Raw genomic sequence first — 16,693 nt, 5'->3', positions numbered from 1 at the left:
TTATTCCGTTGCACGGGAGAACTAAGCGCTATCCCTTTTCACGGGCAACTGGTTACCGGTAGACCAACCCCACCGGCGCATACTCCAGGTAAACTAGTGATCACCGAATCCTGAAAGTATGGACGGGATCTGGGAAAGCGAAAGGTAGCGCATTTCCGCCTCGTGCTACATCGCGATTCTGTGGTACGGTACCGATCTCCATATCCACCAAAAACACCAACCGGTCCCTCGTCCCTCCACTTCTGCACAACCCCGATCCCGTGGGCGAGTTGCCTTCGTTTTCTCCGTGTCTATTCGCAATTCGTATCCGCTGACGGTCGTTTGCTGAATACAGAGACGCGCCTCTATCGCTCTTTGCGCAATTCGCCCTTCATAGCTTTCACGTAGTCACGGCCTCTTTTCGTCCTTTTCCGTTTCTACTGGTCTTTCTTTGAGAAATTTCACTCGCCGAGCGCTACAAATGCGGCTTGAATCGATCCAAACATGGGTCGAACGTCGATATTCCCCTTCCAGAGGAGGAATCAAGAGCCGCAACCTCAAATAGAACACATATCCGCTCCAACCCTGACCGTATTCCCTCCTTCACGAGCATCGGCACGACCAGCGAACAAAGCAGAACGATTGCTCGGTGCTACCGGCTTCGGTACCCATTCTACATCGCCACGTCCCTCGTCGTCGCGGCGGCATTTCGTTCAGCGTCCGCGGGAGGAATCGAAAGCCATCCGAGCTGATACCGGCTATCGCGGCGACGGCTACGACCTGGTGGACCATCCATCCCGAAATGCCGACGTCGACTACCAGAGCCTTCGAAACAAGGCCTCCTCCAATGCCTTGGGGGAAACGCACCACCGCAATCTGACACCCTCGGTCACGGCTAGCAGCGGTACCAATCGAAATATGCGGCACCAACCCTCCGATTCGACGCTTCGGTCCTTCTACGACCCCGCGCGCATCCCTCTTACCATCTCCCAACAGACATCCGATTCGGCGGTGCGGGATAGAGGACTACGTCGAGGCAAGCCAGCTCCTCTCTCCCCCCCCAACTCCGCTGGACAGAATCGTCCCGGAGTCACACTCACAAATGCCGACCACACAAATGGAGAACCAACGGGGCAATCCAAATGGGGTTCGCGTCTAGATATAACGAAACTGTTCCCGAAACCCAGGTCGTCGGACAAACGACCGTTGACTCATAACCTTGTCCATTCCCCATCCCAGATGTCAATGTCTTCCGACTATTTCGCGGCTTCTGCAGATTCGTACCGTGCAAAAGATGCACCGCGTTCAGTCCGGACAAGACCTTCCATCGCCTCCATCTCGACCAATCCACAAGGCGATCCAGCAGCTCCACCATCCGGTCACAGCAGACCTGCCAGCAGGCCCATTAGCGGAACGCCTAACAAGTACGACAACGCCAAGATGAACGTTCGTCGTCCGCCGAAAGGGATACAAAATTGGTTCGATGGTCTGCTCGAGGATGATTCGGAGGAGGATGCTGAGGTGGAACCCGCTACACCGCACAGTACCCAGCCTCCATCCGAGTATCGGTCATATACGTCGTCGCAGCTGTCATACGACGTTCAGGATAAGAGATATCGCCCCTCACCAGAGGACGAACGAAGGAGGCAGCGTGCGTCACCATACTCCGCAGCCCAAGACAAGCGATCGCACGCGACCCTCCGACCTCAAAATTCCCAGGAGGCGCTTTCGATGCGCAGCGGGTTTACCGCCATGACACGCGAGAGCAAGATATCGAGGACGAACTTGAACGAAGCAAGCGTGCTGTCCTTCTCATCCTCCGACGAAGAAGACAATGTGGCCGAAGAAAGCGACCTGGACACCGCTTCGAGAGCCTGCGACAGCAGCGTCCACACCACGGACACACGAGACTCGGCAGGTCAGATGCTGATTGGAAGAGCGAGAGCCCTGGAGTTGAAACCGCGAACCAGACAATCCACGGAGTATCCTCCGGCGCAGGCGTTAGAGGGTGCTTCGAAGGCTACCGCTAGGGAACATGAGGCGTCCTCAAGGAGCAGGTCCGCCAGGGATAACTCTACTGACGATTCGAGTGACGTCGTTACATCACCACGAAGGCCGCGCAAGACGCGACTGTCCCGGATCGTGGAAGATGGTCCTCGACCGACGCCTCCCGAAGCTGAGCGGTCAGTCGAAAAGTCCACGGCAGCTGAGAAGAAGAAAAAGGAGAGTGAGCTGCGGGCTCTCAAAGCTGAGCAACACAAACTCATGGCCGTGACGGAGGAGGAAGAAGCGCTTCTCGAGATGATGCGATCGAAACGCGCCGCGATGGCGAAGCACTCCTTCACCGAAGGATACCGCACGGCCATCAAGCAAGAGAAGCGACGCATCGCCTCCACCCAATCCTCCGTCTCCGGCTCGCCCCCGCGCGAGACTGAGCGGCCCCTCTCCCCGCGATTCGAACCCCAGCCCGCGACCGCGACCGCGACCACCCTCGACCGCGAGCGCATCACCATCCTCACCACCAAACCCCCCATCCCCGCCCGCACCTCCTCCATCCCCTTCCGCCCCCCCACCAACATCCTCTCCGCCTTCCCCCTCACCCCCTCCACCCCCCACGGCCTCCCCTCACCCTTCTTCCCCTCTCCACCCCCCCGCGACCCCCTTCCCCCCCTGGAAACCCTCCCTGCCACCACCTACTGCTACCCCTCCCACTCCTCCAACCTCCACCATCCTCTTCCCCGCCCTCTCTCCCCACTCTCCCTCCCTCTCTCACCCTCCGCCACCGCCTCCGCAACCGCTTCCCCCCTCCCCTCTCCCCTCACTCCCCGCCGCGGCTCCGACGCCCCCTCCGACATCGCCGTGCGCGTGATCCCCAGCTCTGGCAGCGAGGGCAGCGGTGGTGGGCGCACGAGTCGCGCGGATGAGTTGGACGCGATCGCGGTGGGCGTAGAGCAGAAGGCGAGGGTGGGGATGGCGAGCGCAGAAGCGCATACGGCGCAGGAGCGCGAGCGGGAGGGGAAGGGAGCGGGGTTGGTGGTGTCGGAGGCGGTGGTGAAGGCGCGGATGGCGAAGCGGATGAGCGGTGGTATGGGGATGGGTGTTGGCGCGGAGCGGACGAGGAAGAGACTGAGTCGGGAGTCAGAGGTGGGGGTGGCGAGGACGGGATCGGGGAGGACGGCGGGGTCAGGGCGGACGGCAGAATCGGGGCGGACGGTAGGGTCAGGTAGGAGTAGTATGAGTATGCGGAGTAGTGTGCGGAAGGAGGACGTAAGGAGTAGCGTGAGTGAGGATGTGTTGGCGGCGTGGGGGAGTTTAGGGGGATGGAGGGATTGGGAGAGTGGAGGCGAGGTGGCGGCGTGAGGAGTGTTTGGGTTGGGGGAGGCGATTTTGGACATCTCCGATTTTGTTCTGGATTGGGTTGATGATATGGTGCTGTTCGGAATGGGACTGGAAATGACGAATCTTGAATTCTTCGCTCGATGACAGCGAGCTTTTATAGCGTGCGATGAAGGATGGATTTGGGAATACGGAGGATTATTGAACCATTGTAATTACGATAAACCATTCATGGACTAATATATTATATCTTCACATCATGTCTTAACAGTTCGCAACAGGAGATGTTCCTTTGAATTGTTCTCCATTCGCTTTGAACTCTGTGACTAGGAGTACTGGAGGCTATTTGAGCTTCTTCTACGGCGTATCTGGAGTTCGACACAGCATGATTCGGTGGATGGTGATGTGGCGAATCCGTCAGACATGTTTGCCACGGGTATGCAAACACCGGATTTGAGATATCAAACTGGCAGAAGCGTCACGATCAACGTTACGATTCACGATTTGCAATAGGATCAGATGACCTTGGATCAAGAGATTGGAATCTGACACGTCAATTCCTTGAGGACCTCTTAACTATATGCCAGTCGTGGCACCGTGGAATGGTAATAACCCTATTCATAAATGACAGGCCCAACCATGTGGTATGATGACTCCGAGAATCCCGCTAACCGAATATGAAGAAAAATCCCATCGTGAAGCGCGTGTTGAAAACGTCCGGGCGTTGAAACCCATCGTTTCGCCGCATCTTCATCAACCCGTCTATTGCCCACCACGAAGTCGCAGCACCAAGTGCAGGGTCGACTCCTTCTGAATGTTGTAGTCAGAAAGCGTCCGCCCATCCTCCAACTGCTTCCCCGCGAAGATCAATCGCTGCTGGTCCGGTGGGATGCCCTCCTTATCCTGGATCTTGCTCTTGACGTTATCGATGGTGTCGGACGACTCCACCTCCAACGTGATGGTCTTTCCTGTGAGCGTCTTGACGAAAATCTGCATACCACCACGCAACCGCAGAACCAAATGCAACGTCGACTCTTTCTGAATGTTGTAGTCGGAAAGCGTGCGACCATCCTCGAGCTGCTTGCCGGCGAAAATCAAACGTTGCTGGTCAGGCGGGATGCCTTCTTTGTCCTGGATCTTGCTCTTCACATTGTCGATGGTGTCGGATGACTCCACCTCCAAGGTGATGGTCTTGCCAGTGAGCGTCTTCACGAAGATCTGCATACCACCGCGGAGACGGAGGACGAGATGGAGAGTGCTCTCTTTTTGGATGTTGTAATCCGACAGGGTTCGGCCGTCTTCAAGCTGCTTGCCGGCGAAGATGAGACGTTGCTGGTCCGGAGGAATGCCCTCTTTGTCTTGGATTTTGGACTTGACATTGTCGATGGTATCGGAAGATTCGACTTCTAAAGTGATGGTCTTGCCGGTCACTGTTTGGCGGCGGAAGTCAGTCGGAGTTCAAGACGATGACTCAGTGGACGGTGAGAGAACTTACGAGTCTTAACGAAGATTTGCATACCGCCACGAAGACGGAGGACGAGATGAAGGGTGGACTCCTTCTGGATATTATAATCCGACAGAGTGCGACCATCTTCCAACTGCTTGCCGGCGAAGATCAGGCGCTGCTGATCCGGAGGAATGCCTTCCTTGTCCTGAATCTTGGACTTGACATTGTCGATGGTGTCCGATGATTCGACCTCAAGGGTAATGGTCTTTCCCGTCACTGAAAGATGTTAGCCTTCGTGTTGCTTCGTTGGTGAACGCTGAGAGTGGTGGTTGCTGACGAGTAACCCCGCTCGCGGTGGAATGAGGGTTATCAGCTGGGGCGATGAGGGGGAGACACTTACAAGTCTTGACGAAGATCTGCATGCTGGATAGAGAGGGATGTGAGTTTGTCGATAGGATTGATGAAGATTTGAAGTTAGTAGAGACCGATTGATGGTACGTGAGCGAGTTTGAAAGTAGATGAAGAGAAGAGAGTTGGAGGAAGAAGAGGAAGGAGGCGATTAAATAGGCAGATAGGGAGGAGAAGGAAGGCGCAGGTGGGAAAGCTGAGGCTCCTGCCTGATTCACCGAAACCGTCAATGCGGGGAGGCGAAGTTGGCAGGTTCCTACCCCCTCTGACCTCCGCCACATTGATTATCAACCAGCCTCAATCGGTACCAGAAGATTCCAGCATCTTCACCAATCACATTGTACTGTTACAATAATTTACCAATGAGAACACCGATAAGCGCATTGTTTCTGTTACATAATCTTACATACCGGCATCCAGTCCGTTCGTTGACTCTTCACTGTTGACCAGGAGGAGGAGACCCAGCCTTCTGCCTTATCCAACTGCCTCATTAGTCATTTGATCAACACTGTCCATGTGATGTCTCAACTCTCAACTCTCAACCACGTGATATGCCAGTCTCTCCTCGACCAGATAATCTCTTCGTGATAGCTGTTTCACTGGCGGTTTAATCGTTCCCGAGATATCTGACAATTCCTGTCGTTGCAGTGTACTACTCAGCGTTTCCGGCTCCGGATGCCGAGCTGATGATGTCATTGTTCGTGTTGTCTGGGGTATTAGTATCAAGCAAAGAGCGCTAACAGAAAGCCCCATAGCCAGTAAGCCAGATAGTGAGAGAGCCTAGAAGCCCTGGATCCGACCATTTCCAGCGGAGATTATTCATCTTGGCCTGGGATTTAGGAACTAAGGAAAAAGTATTAATCTATCTCCGATTTTGGTTCATAATACCGCTATCGCATGCGATATCATGCCCTCATGTTATTGCATCTATGGTGGAATCGACAACCCTGCTTAGGGTCCCGCCCTGTCCATCGTGAAGTCTTAGAGTGTCAGACCCATCAAAAAGGTCAAGCAATAGGCATCCTACGAGAAGATATCACGAAGGAATATGGATGCCCTTCAAATAACTTCATTAACCAAAATCACCCTCTCAGTTCTTTCCCGTAGGTAGCTTCCACTTCACCAAATACCTCTCCTCATCCTCTACCGTCCACTCCCTCGGCAGCACCGCAAACACCAAATAACTCGTATGGGTCTTCCAATCCGGCTCCGTCCGATGCACCAACCTCCCCTCCCGATACAACTTCCGACTCTCCGCCTCCCGCAACATCTTCTCCCTCCGATGCATCCGCGACGTCATATGCTCCTCCCCTCCTCCCTTCCCCTTCCTCCCCTTCCCCTCTCCTCCCCCACCACCCTCCCGCCTCCGTCGACTGTTCGCAATCTGCTTCGCCTGCGCCTCCTCCCGCTCCCGCGTCACCTCCCGCAGCCGCCGCACCGCCTCACTCACGTCCTTCGGCACTCCAATGCCCCCGCGGAGGTTCTCCTCCGCCACCCCCACCCGCTCCCGCCGCACGTCGAGCCGCTTGTGCATCACTTCCACCATCGTGATCTCCACCCAACCGAGCTCGCGCAGCGTATTGATCGTCTTGGTTACCTGCTCCATGCAGGGGGAGAAGGTGCAGAGGCGCACGCTTTGGGTGGGGTTGAGGGGAGTGGGGTGCCGGCGGGAGAGGTGTTTGAGCGCGAGCCAGGGGGCGGGGAGGTCGAGGAAGATGGCGTCGGCGTTCGGAGCGGTGTCGAGATTGTTGTTCGAGGTCGTCGGATCCGTAGCTGTCCCCAAGCAGAACCCTTCTTCGCACACATCGCGATGCGTAAGCGTGACGAGGCCACCTAACCCATGCGCATCAATCTCCTCCTGCAACTTCTCCTTCCGCGGCTCGTGAAACTCAAAGCTAAACACCCTCCCTTTCCTCCCCTTCCCTCTCCTATCTTCCCCCGTAGACCCCTCCTCTTTTCTCCCATTTTCATACCCATTGAACACCGCCCTCGCCGACGCATGCGTGAAACTCCCACTCCCCGCCCCTGCTTCGATGATCGTGCTCCCCGGCCGGACGCGCAGCCGCGACAACACGAAGCTGTAGTCCGGCGTATACACCACCTGCGTCCGATGCGGCAAACTCTGCGTCCACAGCTCCGGCGTCGGCGGCAGCAGATGCGCGAACCCCGTGCCCGCGATGCTGATCTCCATCTTTTTCTCCCGTTGCTCCCCCTCTCCATCCCCATTCTCCGCATCTCCAGCGACCTGTGCACCCTGTGCTTGGTTCCCCTCGCCCTCCCCTCGCTTCCGCTTCCGCGACACGCCCGACCCCCGGTCCCCCGGCGCATTCTTCACGTTGTACGAGAGCACCTGGGAGCCCCAGGGGACACCGATGAGGGTGCTGTGCGGGAAGCTACCGAAGCGGGTGTTGGCGAGGGCGGTGGGGGAGGGAGAGAGGTGGAGGGGGAGGATGTGGTCGCGACGGAGGTGGAGGAGGGCGAGGGTGCCGGCCTGGGCGGAGGGGGGTGGGGTGAGGAAGGGGGATGGGTGGGGATTGGGCGAGGTCTCCATTGTGGCTGTAGAGGAGTAGCAGTTGGGGATGGAGGTGTTACTGATTCATGGAATACTGGTAGATGTAGATGGAGTCGCTGATCGATGGAATTGGCGCGGAGGGTTCAATGGATCGGTGAGATGGTGATGATCTTCGAGTGACTATAGAAGTACTAGGAATACGCCTTCTTGCAACGAACCTTTGCAATAGGGGGGTTCAATCGACTGAGCGTAGGAATGTTGGCATTTGTCTGGAACTCTAAATCCAAAATTGAAGATTTTCGAGGGAAGGAGCCATGGAGGGTGAGATCTTCCTATTAGCGGGGAGATCCCTGTCCTCTCACAACGACAATTAATTGGAAGGGGAAGTTAAGAGTCCAGAGGAAGAATGAAGAGTTAAGAGTCATCCCCAAGCTTCACTCCCATATATTTCTTGACTCCTCCACCTCTCGTCCTTCCTTCTTCCTCTAACTCTGTCCTTATCTGACTGAGAAGTAAGAAGCCGTCAATCAGTGATATCCGCTCCTTCGCTCACTCGCTGATGCACCGCTGGCTTCTCACAGTCACTGCGAAGCATAAATCCCAATTCACCTGCGCTCGACAGATTCCATTCTCGAGCACCCTGCGATACACCCATATCCGAACCATGGCGTCGACGAAACAGCCTCCATGGCAACAGCCACCCGCCCCGAAGAAGGACGTAGGGACCCCGCCATTGAACATTTACAACTCCTTGACAAGGTCGAAAGTGCCATTCGTTCCCGTGGATCTGGAAGGGAAGAAGGTCACTTGGTACGCGTGCGGGCCAACGGTTTATGATGATGCACATGTATGGCTCCAATGACCGTGGTGGGAGAAGTTGGTTAATGTGGTTGTAGTTAGGACATGCGCGCAACTATGTGACGACGGATATCATTCGGCGCATCATGAAGGACTTCTTCAAATTTGATCTGAAGTTTGTTATGAATATCACTGATGTCGATGACAAGGTATATCACCACAATATTGCGCGTATGGGTAGATCATAATACCTAACCGATTCTAGATCATTCTGCGCGGACGACAGAGACATCTCCTACAAGAGTTTAAAGCGAAACATCCTACCTTAGACCAGGCCCTCCTAGATGCCACGAAAGACGCACTCGACACATACACCGCGAAGAATCTCCCTCTTTTACCGGAGAACCTCGCACCGGATCAATATCAGGAAGCGGTTGTGACGCATTATGGAGGAGTATTGGAAGGGAAGGCTCTTGCCGACGACGGAAGCCCGCCCGGAGACAAGGAGGCGAAGTTGAAGATGCACCTCAAGACCGTCACGTCTGCCTCGGTGGCACTTAGGATCGCTATGGAAGACCCCAGTGCCATGGTGGTGGGCGATTTCTATGCGCAGACCGACGACACCTTGCTGCTGTATCTGGACAAGCTCTCCGGAGCCTTGATCGACGCCAGCGACCACTCCATCTTCACCAAGCTGACCCAAGAATATGAGCGACGCTTCTTCGAGGACGTCGGTGCGCTGAACGTGCTGCCTCCGGACGTCCTGACACGAGTGACCGAGTACGGCGACGACATCGTCAAGTTCGTCGAGAAGATCGTGGACAACGGATTCGCCTACGTCACCACCGACGGGAGCGTGTACTTCGACATCGCCGCGTTCGAGAAAGCCGGGAACTCGTACGCGAGGCTGGAGCCGTGGAATCGCGGCGACAAGGATCTGCAGGCAGACGGCGAAGGGGCGCTGAGCAACACGAACGCAACGAAGCGATCGGAGGCCGACTTCGCGCTGTGGAAGGCCTCGAAACCGGGGGAGCCGTCGTGGAAAAGCCCGTGGGGTTCGGGCCGGCCGGGTTGGCATATCGAGTGCTCGGCGATGGCGTCGGACGTGATCGGGGAGCGGATGGATATCCATTCGGGAGGGATCGACCTCGCGTTTCCTCACCACGACAATGAAATCGCGCAGAGCGAGGCGCATTGGGCGAAGGATGCGGTGGACAGCTGCAGGAAGCCGAATCATCAGTGGGTGAACTACTTCATGCACATGGGGCATCTGTCGATTCAGGGGTCGAAGATGTCGAAATCCTTGAAGAACTTCACCACGATCCGCGAGGCGTTGAGCAAAGGAGAGTGGACCCCGCGTTCATTGCGGATTGTTTTCCTGCTGGGGAATTGGAAGGATGGGATCGAGATCACGGAAGACCTGGTGAAACAGGGCCAGGCGTGGGAAGAGAAGGCCACGAATTTCTTCCTGAAGGCGGTGGACATTCAACATCATATGCAGGGATCCCAGAGCAAGGCGGAGGGTGCGGACAGCGCCGTTGATCAAGAGGGGAGCGCACTCCAAGAGAAGATCAAAACCGTCCGTCAAGAGGTCTACTCCGCACTTTGCGACTCTTTCAACACGCCGCAAGCAATGCGCGTTCTCTCCGAACTGATCACAGACGTCAACACCGCCCTCACCTCCCCCTCACCCCCCTCCCAGTCTGACATCCTCGCCGTCGCCCGCTACGTCACCGAAATCACCAACATCTTCGGCCTCAACCCCCAATCCAACTCAACCGACGCCATCGGCTGGGAAGGGATCACAATCCCCGCCCCCGCCATCCCCTTCATCTATCCTCTCTCCTCCCTCCGCGACTCTGTCCGCACCTCCGCCCTCTCCGGCACCCCCACCACCACCCTCTCCACCCTCGTCTCCACTTCCCGCGACCAACACCCCGACGCCACCGCCAAACTGCAACCTGCCGCCTCCCTCCCCTACGCAGAAGCCTCCTCCCAATTCCACGACGCCGTCGCCGCCCTCGCCGCGTCCTCCGCCCCCGCGAAAGACGTCCTCGCCCTCTGCGACCGCCTCCGCGACGCCACGCTCTGGGACCTCGGCATCTACCTCGAGGACCGCGACGGGCAGCCGGCACTGGTGCGACCGCTGAACGCGGAGCTGCGAGCGCAGCGAGCGAGCAAGGCGGCGGCGGGGGAAGCGAAGTTGGCGGCGAAGGCGCGGAGAGAAGCGGAGGCGGAGGCGAAAAAACGAGCGATAGAGGAGAAGGCGCGGGTGGATCCGCGGGAGATGTTTCGGAATGCGGAGTGGAGTGAGTGGGATAGGGAGGGGTTGCCGGTGAGGGATGCGGAGGGAAAGGAGGTGAGTAAAGCGAGGGGGAAGAAGTTGAGGAAAGAGTGGGAGAGGCAGAGGGAGTTGCATGAGGGGTGGTTGAAGGGGCGGGAGGGAAAGGGGGAGTAGGTGGAGAGAATGTGTTGGTTGTGGGGTTTGTCTTGAGTAGGTGATAAGATCACGGTAGCGGATCATTTATTGACTGTAGCGCTGAGAGGTTTCGGCATGTTTACCTGATCAATAAAAAGTCTCATTGTTCGATCATATAATTTATCCCATATTCCCATTCCTCCAGGTCCCAGATTCCCACTATTATATGCTACTGTCCATGCTATATCATACATACTATGTCAGGTATCCCGCTATTCATCACCCGTTAAACATCCACACCCAAGCCACCCCCACAACCGCCCACAGCCGCTCACTCACCCTCTTCTCCCTCCTGCCTCCCGACGAAGGCGTCCCCGTCGCCGTATATACCCCCGTCGGCCACCCCCGCGTCCCACTCGCCCCGTCCCCCACCCCCGGCCACGTCGTATTCGGCAGCGGGCTCCCCGGCGTCCCTCCCGTCGCCTCCCCCGGCGGCGGCCTGACATCGCCCGCCTTCTCATACAGGACTCCACCCACCACCACCCCCTTACCCGCCAGCGCGAGCGCCTTCTGCGCCTCCGTGCAGGTGCCGCCGAGGTTCCTCACCCAGCACGTCTTCTCACGCGGCTTGGGCATTTTGTTAACATGGTCGGCGGTCGGCGGGCCGGCGCTAGCGTAGCCGGCGAGGTCGACGCGCTGCCCGGTCGTGAGCGCCGTGCCGCGGACGATGCGCGTGAAGGCGGTGAAGGCGGTCTCGGGCTGGTCGGCGGTAAGGAGGTGTCCCGCGTCGTAGATGCGGGAGAAGGAGAGGTTGCCGAACTGCCGCACGGCGCCGCCGACATAGGTGTCGTTGATGACGAGGTCGGCGTAGCCGGCGGCGGGGAATTTCGTTGCGTAGCCGGGCGTCTGGGCGAGGGCGGCGATGGCGAGGGAGACGGCTTGGCCGCCGAGCCAGTTGCAGGCGTAGTCGGCGTCACCGTGGAGGAGGGCGACGCGGACGTGGTGGTCGAGGAGGGAGGCGAGGGAGGTGAGTTGGTTGGCGCGGGCGGAGTCGCCGGTGCGCTGGAAGGCGTCGAAGACGGGGCGGTTGGTCTCGGTGAAGTTAACGGGGGCGCCGATGGAGCGCTGGACGGGGGCAGTGTTAAGGTATTCGATGTAGGCGCTGGAGGGGGAGACGAGGGGGTGGTCGTGGCGGATGTCGTAGAGGCTTTTGCCGGTTTGGAGATAGGGCATTTGGAGACGGCCGCAGATCGCCTGGGCGTTCGCGCAGAGGGTGTTGATGGAGGCGACGGCCGCGGAGCCGGTGGGGTCCAGGGCGGCGGCTTGGGAGCGGCATTGGCGGACCATGCTTTCGCATCCGGCGGGGGAGTGGAAGGAGGTGAGGCCCGCTTGGACGGCGTTGGGCTCGAGGAGTCGGAGACCGTAGGTGTTGTTCGCGGGAAAGGTGAGGAGGAAGGGAATCTGGGTGATGAGGTCGATCATGCCGTTCATGATGATGAGGCTCGATAGCCGGATCTCGAGAGCGGTGGTGTTGCCGCGGAGGCCGACTGACTTCTGGGAGTTTTGCTGCTCGAAGACCGTTGCGAAGGTTGGGCCGAAGATGCCGCCATAGCTCTCGGTGACGAGGTTGATTTCGACCGTTCCTCCGGCTGTAGAATTCTCCGGTATAGAGGGATTGTATTTCGGAAATGATGGGAGGAATGCCTGCATGAAATGCCATACTGCATGCGCGGCGGCCACGCTGGTGTTCGCCGTCGACCATGTGTCTCCGCTACTAAACGTCCCGTTGAGGAACCCGTATGCCGGAGTTCCGTCCGGCACATCGGTCGGAGGCTTGACGAACTCGTCCCGAAGGATATCATAGGACGCGTTCGCCAGCGAATCGTATGAGAACCCCGTTTGCACCGGCTGATCGATGAACAGCAGATTTGAGCTGCGATCCCACCCCCACCACCGCGGCTGCGTGCCATAGTTGCCGTCGGCCATCTGAACCACCTCACACGGTCCTGCCTCTTGAAAGAGTCCCGCCATGCTGCTGCTCCCCGGGCCGCCGTTTAGCCATACCGTCAGCGGGGCGGTCTCGGGATGGACCCGCGCCTCGACGAACCAAAAGAAGAGGTTGGTGGTATGGTTGGTCGGGAAAGATGAGATGCTGCCAGGAGGCAAGGCTATGTAGCCGGTGTATTGGCTCTGAGTGTCGAAAATGGTGGCACAAGTCCCCTTTTCGGGGGACGTGTAGGAGATGGTGACATTCGGGTTGCTGGCAGAGTGGAGGATGGTGGAGTAGACTGGAGGAGGGGGGAAGAGTTGTGCGGAGCTAGGAGGGAGCACGTAGGACGCGATGACGAAGGAAAGCTGCCATGGTAACTGTCGATCGTCAATATACAGTCGGAGTGTAGGACGAATAATACTGCCTCATAAGGAGTACGTACCATACTTCACCAACCAGCCTAGCCTTACGAAAATATACAAAAAAACCAATATACCAACAGCGGTATGAATTCGATAGGGACAGCTCTGGAGCTGAGTCGGGCCACATGGAATCGCATATGAAGCGGATGAATGAGAAAAGGATTAACATTTGACGATTTATAAACCTCAAACAGGTGAGACTTTTCGAGTCAACGCAATGTTAAATGAGACATGACGCTGTGCAACAAATTTCCTTGCCGTTTCGTATTCCGTAGTGCACCATGAGGCTCCGTGGAGGATCATCGATAATTCGATATCAATTCCCTGCTTTATGCCATGCCCCGCCCGGCATATGTGAAGGGTGAAGGGGATAGGGCTAATCCTGTGGCGGAGCGGAAAAATTGCATACATCACCCCGGACCGAACCGTTGAACGTATAAATAGACAGGACGGGACGCATGCTCGTGGTGAAAAAATGGGGATAGATTTATAGGTATTCGTATCTACGCGACCTTCAACCCTCTCCCATTCCACCGACCCTTTCCGCCCCGATTCCCAGTCATCTGATCCCACTGCCATTCCAACAGGACGGGTAAGAAACGAGCCAGCCCAAACTCCGGCCACAGGGAGTTGACGAACACGATCTCGGTGTTCTCGTGGCATTGCCACAGCATGAAATCGCTCAGCCGCTCGACGCCCGACGTGCGGATGAATAGGTCGAGCGGCGGCATCCCCGCCGTGAACATGTAATCGGTCAACGTCGCCGAGGTGATGGTTTCGGGGTCGGGGAAGGTGGTCGGGGAGGTCGTGCTGGTCGTGGTGCTCGGGCGGAGGGTGTTGGAGGTGTGGGAGGCGGAGGTGACGGAGGCGGAGTCGGCGTCGGAGCGGCCGTTGGTGGTGTTGTCCGGGGCTTGGGATGCGCCTGCTTCGGTTTGGGGAGCGCCGTCCGGTTGGAACTGGGAGTCGTTTTCCGCAGGGCCATCGCTGCCGGATGCGAGTTGCTGGGCGCGGATGTTGCGGGCGATACGATTCTCGGAGAAGGGACGCTTGAAGGAGGGGGGGACGGGTTTGCTGTAGTCGATGACGGTGTCGCGGATCGCGGTGGTGATCTCGTCTCGTGAGGTGTATGGAGCGCAGATATTGAGGATGGCTCTGCGGGGAATTAGCCATGCTTTGTTTACCGTTATTTCGCCTGATATTGATGTCCTCACCGTCCATTCTTGCTGGTCGACTCAATCGCCCGGTCGATGACCTCTAACACATCGGGTCGCAACATCTCTCGCCTGCCCAGAAACTGGAACCGAACCCCGTACATCTGCATCAGCTCACCATACTGCGCGAGTTGCCCGATCTTGACCTTCGCCATATCCATCAAGGCATCCACCTCATACTTCGACCGCTTGAAATTCTCGATGCTGAACGCATACACGGACACGACCCGGACGCCGACCTTGTAGCACACTTCCAGCGTCTGCGCGGATTAGCATGGGGCATCTTTCGCATCGGTGCGCGGGGAAAGGTACCGTCACAAGGGCCTCGAAACCCAAGTTGTGCCCTTCAATCGTCTCCATATTGTTGCCGCGCGCGAACCGACGGTTGCCGTCCATCACGAAGGCGACATGTTGTGGGATCGGCCCTTGTCGTAAGGTGCCCATCAGGAGTTCCCGGGCCTGCTGGGTGACCCATTCGACGGGCGGGGATTGAGCAATCCATTTCTTGACGGAAGTCATGCTGACTTCCGGCTTAGTTGGCGGTGGTGATTGCTTTAGGTGTTCTGGGATGGCGCGTACAATGGTTAAATATGCTTTTCGGAGTCGATAGGATTCGGAATATAGGAAAAGGCGGAGGAATCAACGAAAGGTATCTGGATTAATACAAGTACGAAGCATAAAAGGGAATACAGGCGGACGATTAACTCATGCTTGCCAGGAATTGGCATGTGATGTTCACTCCACGTGAATGAACGCAAGCTGGTGATGCATATCAAATGGTATTCTGGGATTCTGGGACTTGGATGTCGTAACTCCACGTTGATCGGCGCCGGAATCTCGGAGGCCTGCGCCTGCCGAATTTAGCGCGAAGCCCCCAGTTCTGGTTTGGTCAACACAGCGTGCAGCTGCAGAAATACTTCAGGCTGCAAGGCTGAAAAGTGCACTCACTCTGCATGTCCAGTCCCAGCCCGCTGCTCAAGCTGCTCGTACTGTCGTACATAAACCCCTGAGAAATGAAATGTTTCAAAACATTCATTCTAGATTTACCAGCCTACAGACCTCTAGAATCCTAGGCGGGATCCACCAGATCTAAACTGGCCTCCTCAGAACTCAGAAGCATGGCTCTATAGAGGCTATGTACGGGATGTTACCAGTATCCTTCCCCGCAAGCGATCCATACCATCCCTGACCACCGGCCTCCAGTGATCGATTCTTGTTTCGGACAAGAATTTCGTTTTTAATGTCACTTAACTGAGGTAGACGCCCTCGTGGGAATTACATGAGGCACCCGCTGTATAGCTGTGTTATTAATGTCCATATAGGTATCATCAAGATGCCTCCACGAGGTCTCCCGACCAGAGTTCATCAATCCTGAGTATCGCACAATCCTCGCCCCGATGAACGGCAGTAAGGCAGCAGTATGGCATTCTCAAGATGGCACCACGGTTTTAAATCATGCGTATAAATTCAACGTGGACACATACGATGAGGATGTATCGAAAGATGCAAGATATCAAGAATCCGAATCCTTGATGCTGATGGAACGCGAAATCGAGATTTACCAGCACTTAGGACACCAACCGGGTATCCTTGCCTATATAAAGTTCGCAGAGGTGGGCATTTATTTCCTTACAAGAAAAATGGCAACCTTCAGGCCTTCCTGCTGGGCTCGATGGAACCGGTTCCGCTGCGGACAAAGATATCGTGGGTAGAATCGGCGGGCGGAAGTATCACCCTCATCTATTTCAAGCATGTTATCCAAGGCGACGTCAGTGCAAGAGACTTTCTGGTCGACAATGATCTTTCCATCTTGCTCTGCGACTTCTCCGGTTCCGCCCTGAACGACAAAGAACCATGGTTGCTCCTGAGACACCGTACCCGAGGGTCGTTGGCATGGACCACTTTGAAGTGTCCATCACCACCGAAATCTTCTCGTTCTGCTCTCTGATCTTCGATATCATGACCAGACGGCGCCCCTATGACGAGATTGAACATAGTGATGAAGCTGAGCGTCTCTGTGGCGAAGAAATGTTTCCGCCAATGGACGATGTCCCGTTCCGAGATATCATTCTGAAATGCTGGAAAGGTGGCTACACTACTGTGGTTGAGATCTTGGAAGACGTGTGTAAGATGGAATTTCGGTGCTTTTGAACTCGAATTAAAGCATCACA

At 56.5% G+C, this 16,693-nt stretch overlaps 7 protein-coding genes across 7 annotated transcripts; 3 read left to right on the top strand and 4 right to left on the bottom strand.

The window, feature by feature from the left end:
• The first annotated feature begins 1 nt into the window (after window position 1).
• On the top strand, window positions 2-3,788 carry P152DRAFT_294451 (uncharacterized protein). Its single transcript, XM_033675037.1, has one exon. It carries the CDS (start codon window positions 484-486, stop codon window positions 3,337-3,339), a length of 2,856 nt encoding a protein of 951 aa, XP_033535485.1. The 5' UTR covers window positions 2-483; the 3' UTR covers window positions 3,340-3,788.
• Window positions 3,789-4,077: 289 nt separating this feature from the next.
• On the bottom strand, window positions 4,078-5,184 carry P152DRAFT_448247 (polyubiquitin; the record flags this gene model as incomplete). Its single annotated transcript, XM_033678043.1, has 3 exons — window positions 4,078-4,745; window positions 4,811-5,038; window positions 5,163-5,184. 3 exons carry the CDS (start codon window positions 5,182-5,184, stop codon window positions 4,078-4,080), a joined length of 918 nt encoding a protein of 305 aa, XP_033535484.1.
• A 1,100-nt stretch (window positions 5,185-6,284) lies between these two features.
• P152DRAFT_380745 (tRNA methyltransferase complex GCD14 subunit) lies at window positions 6,285-7,700 on the bottom strand (the record flags this gene model as incomplete). The annotated part of the gene is made up of 1 exon (XM_033675720.1): window positions 6,285-7,700. A coding segment is annotated over one exon (1,416 nt), but the record flags the coding sequence as incomplete, so codon positions are not given.
• A 646-nt stretch (window positions 7,701-8,346) lies between these two features.
• On the top strand, window positions 8,347-10,938 carry P152DRAFT_393962 (cysteinyl-tRNA synthetase; the record flags this gene model as incomplete). The annotated part of the gene is made up of 3 exons (XM_033676225.1): window positions 8,347-8,529; window positions 8,579-8,689; window positions 8,746-10,938. The coding sequence occupies 3 exons, from the start codon at window positions 8,347-8,349 to the stop codon at window positions 10,936-10,938; spliced, it is 2,487 nt and encodes an 828-aa protein (XP_033535482.1).
• A 240-nt stretch (window positions 10,939-11,178) lies between these two features.
• On the bottom strand, window positions 11,179-13,334 carry P152DRAFT_448244 (alpha/beta-hydrolase; the record flags this gene model as incomplete). Its single annotated transcript, XM_033678042.1, has 2 exons — window positions 11,179-13,266; window positions 13,332-13,334. 2 exons carry the CDS (start codon window positions 13,332-13,334, stop codon window positions 11,179-11,181), a joined length of 2,091 nt encoding a protein of 696 aa, XP_033535481.1.
• Window positions 13,335-13,814: 480 nt separating this feature from the next.
• Window positions 13,815-15,041, bottom strand: P152DRAFT_394383 (undecaprenyl diphosphate synthase family protein-like protein; the record flags this gene model as incomplete). The annotated part of the gene is made up of 3 exons (XM_033676253.1): window positions 13,815-14,463; window positions 14,523-14,782; window positions 14,835-15,041. The coding sequence occupies 3 exons, from the start codon at window positions 15,039-15,041 to the stop codon at window positions 13,815-13,817; spliced, it is 1,116 nt and encodes a 371-aa protein (XP_033535480.1).
• A 726-nt stretch (window positions 15,042-15,767) lies between these two features.
• P152DRAFT_501460 (uncharacterized protein) lies at window positions 15,768-16,643 on the top strand (the record flags this gene model as incomplete). Its single annotated transcript, XM_033682319.1, has 2 exons — window positions 15,768-16,379; window positions 16,406-16,643. Coding segments are annotated over exons 1-2 (423 nt in total), but the record flags the coding sequence as incomplete, so codon positions are not given.
• Window positions 16,644-16,693: the final 50 nt, after the last annotated feature.

The sequence above is a fragment of the Eremomyces bilateralis genome (genome assembly GCF_010015585.1).
Source record: "Eremomyces bilateralis CBS 781.70 unplaced genomic scaffold P152scaffold_6, whole genome shotgun sequence".
Taxonomy (NCBI): Eukaryota; Fungi; Ascomycota; class Dothideomycetes; order Eremomycetales; family Eremomycetaceae; genus Eremomyces; species Eremomyces bilateralis.
Note: the sequence above shows the minus strand (reverse complement) of the source record. Positions and strands in the feature narration are given on the sequence as shown.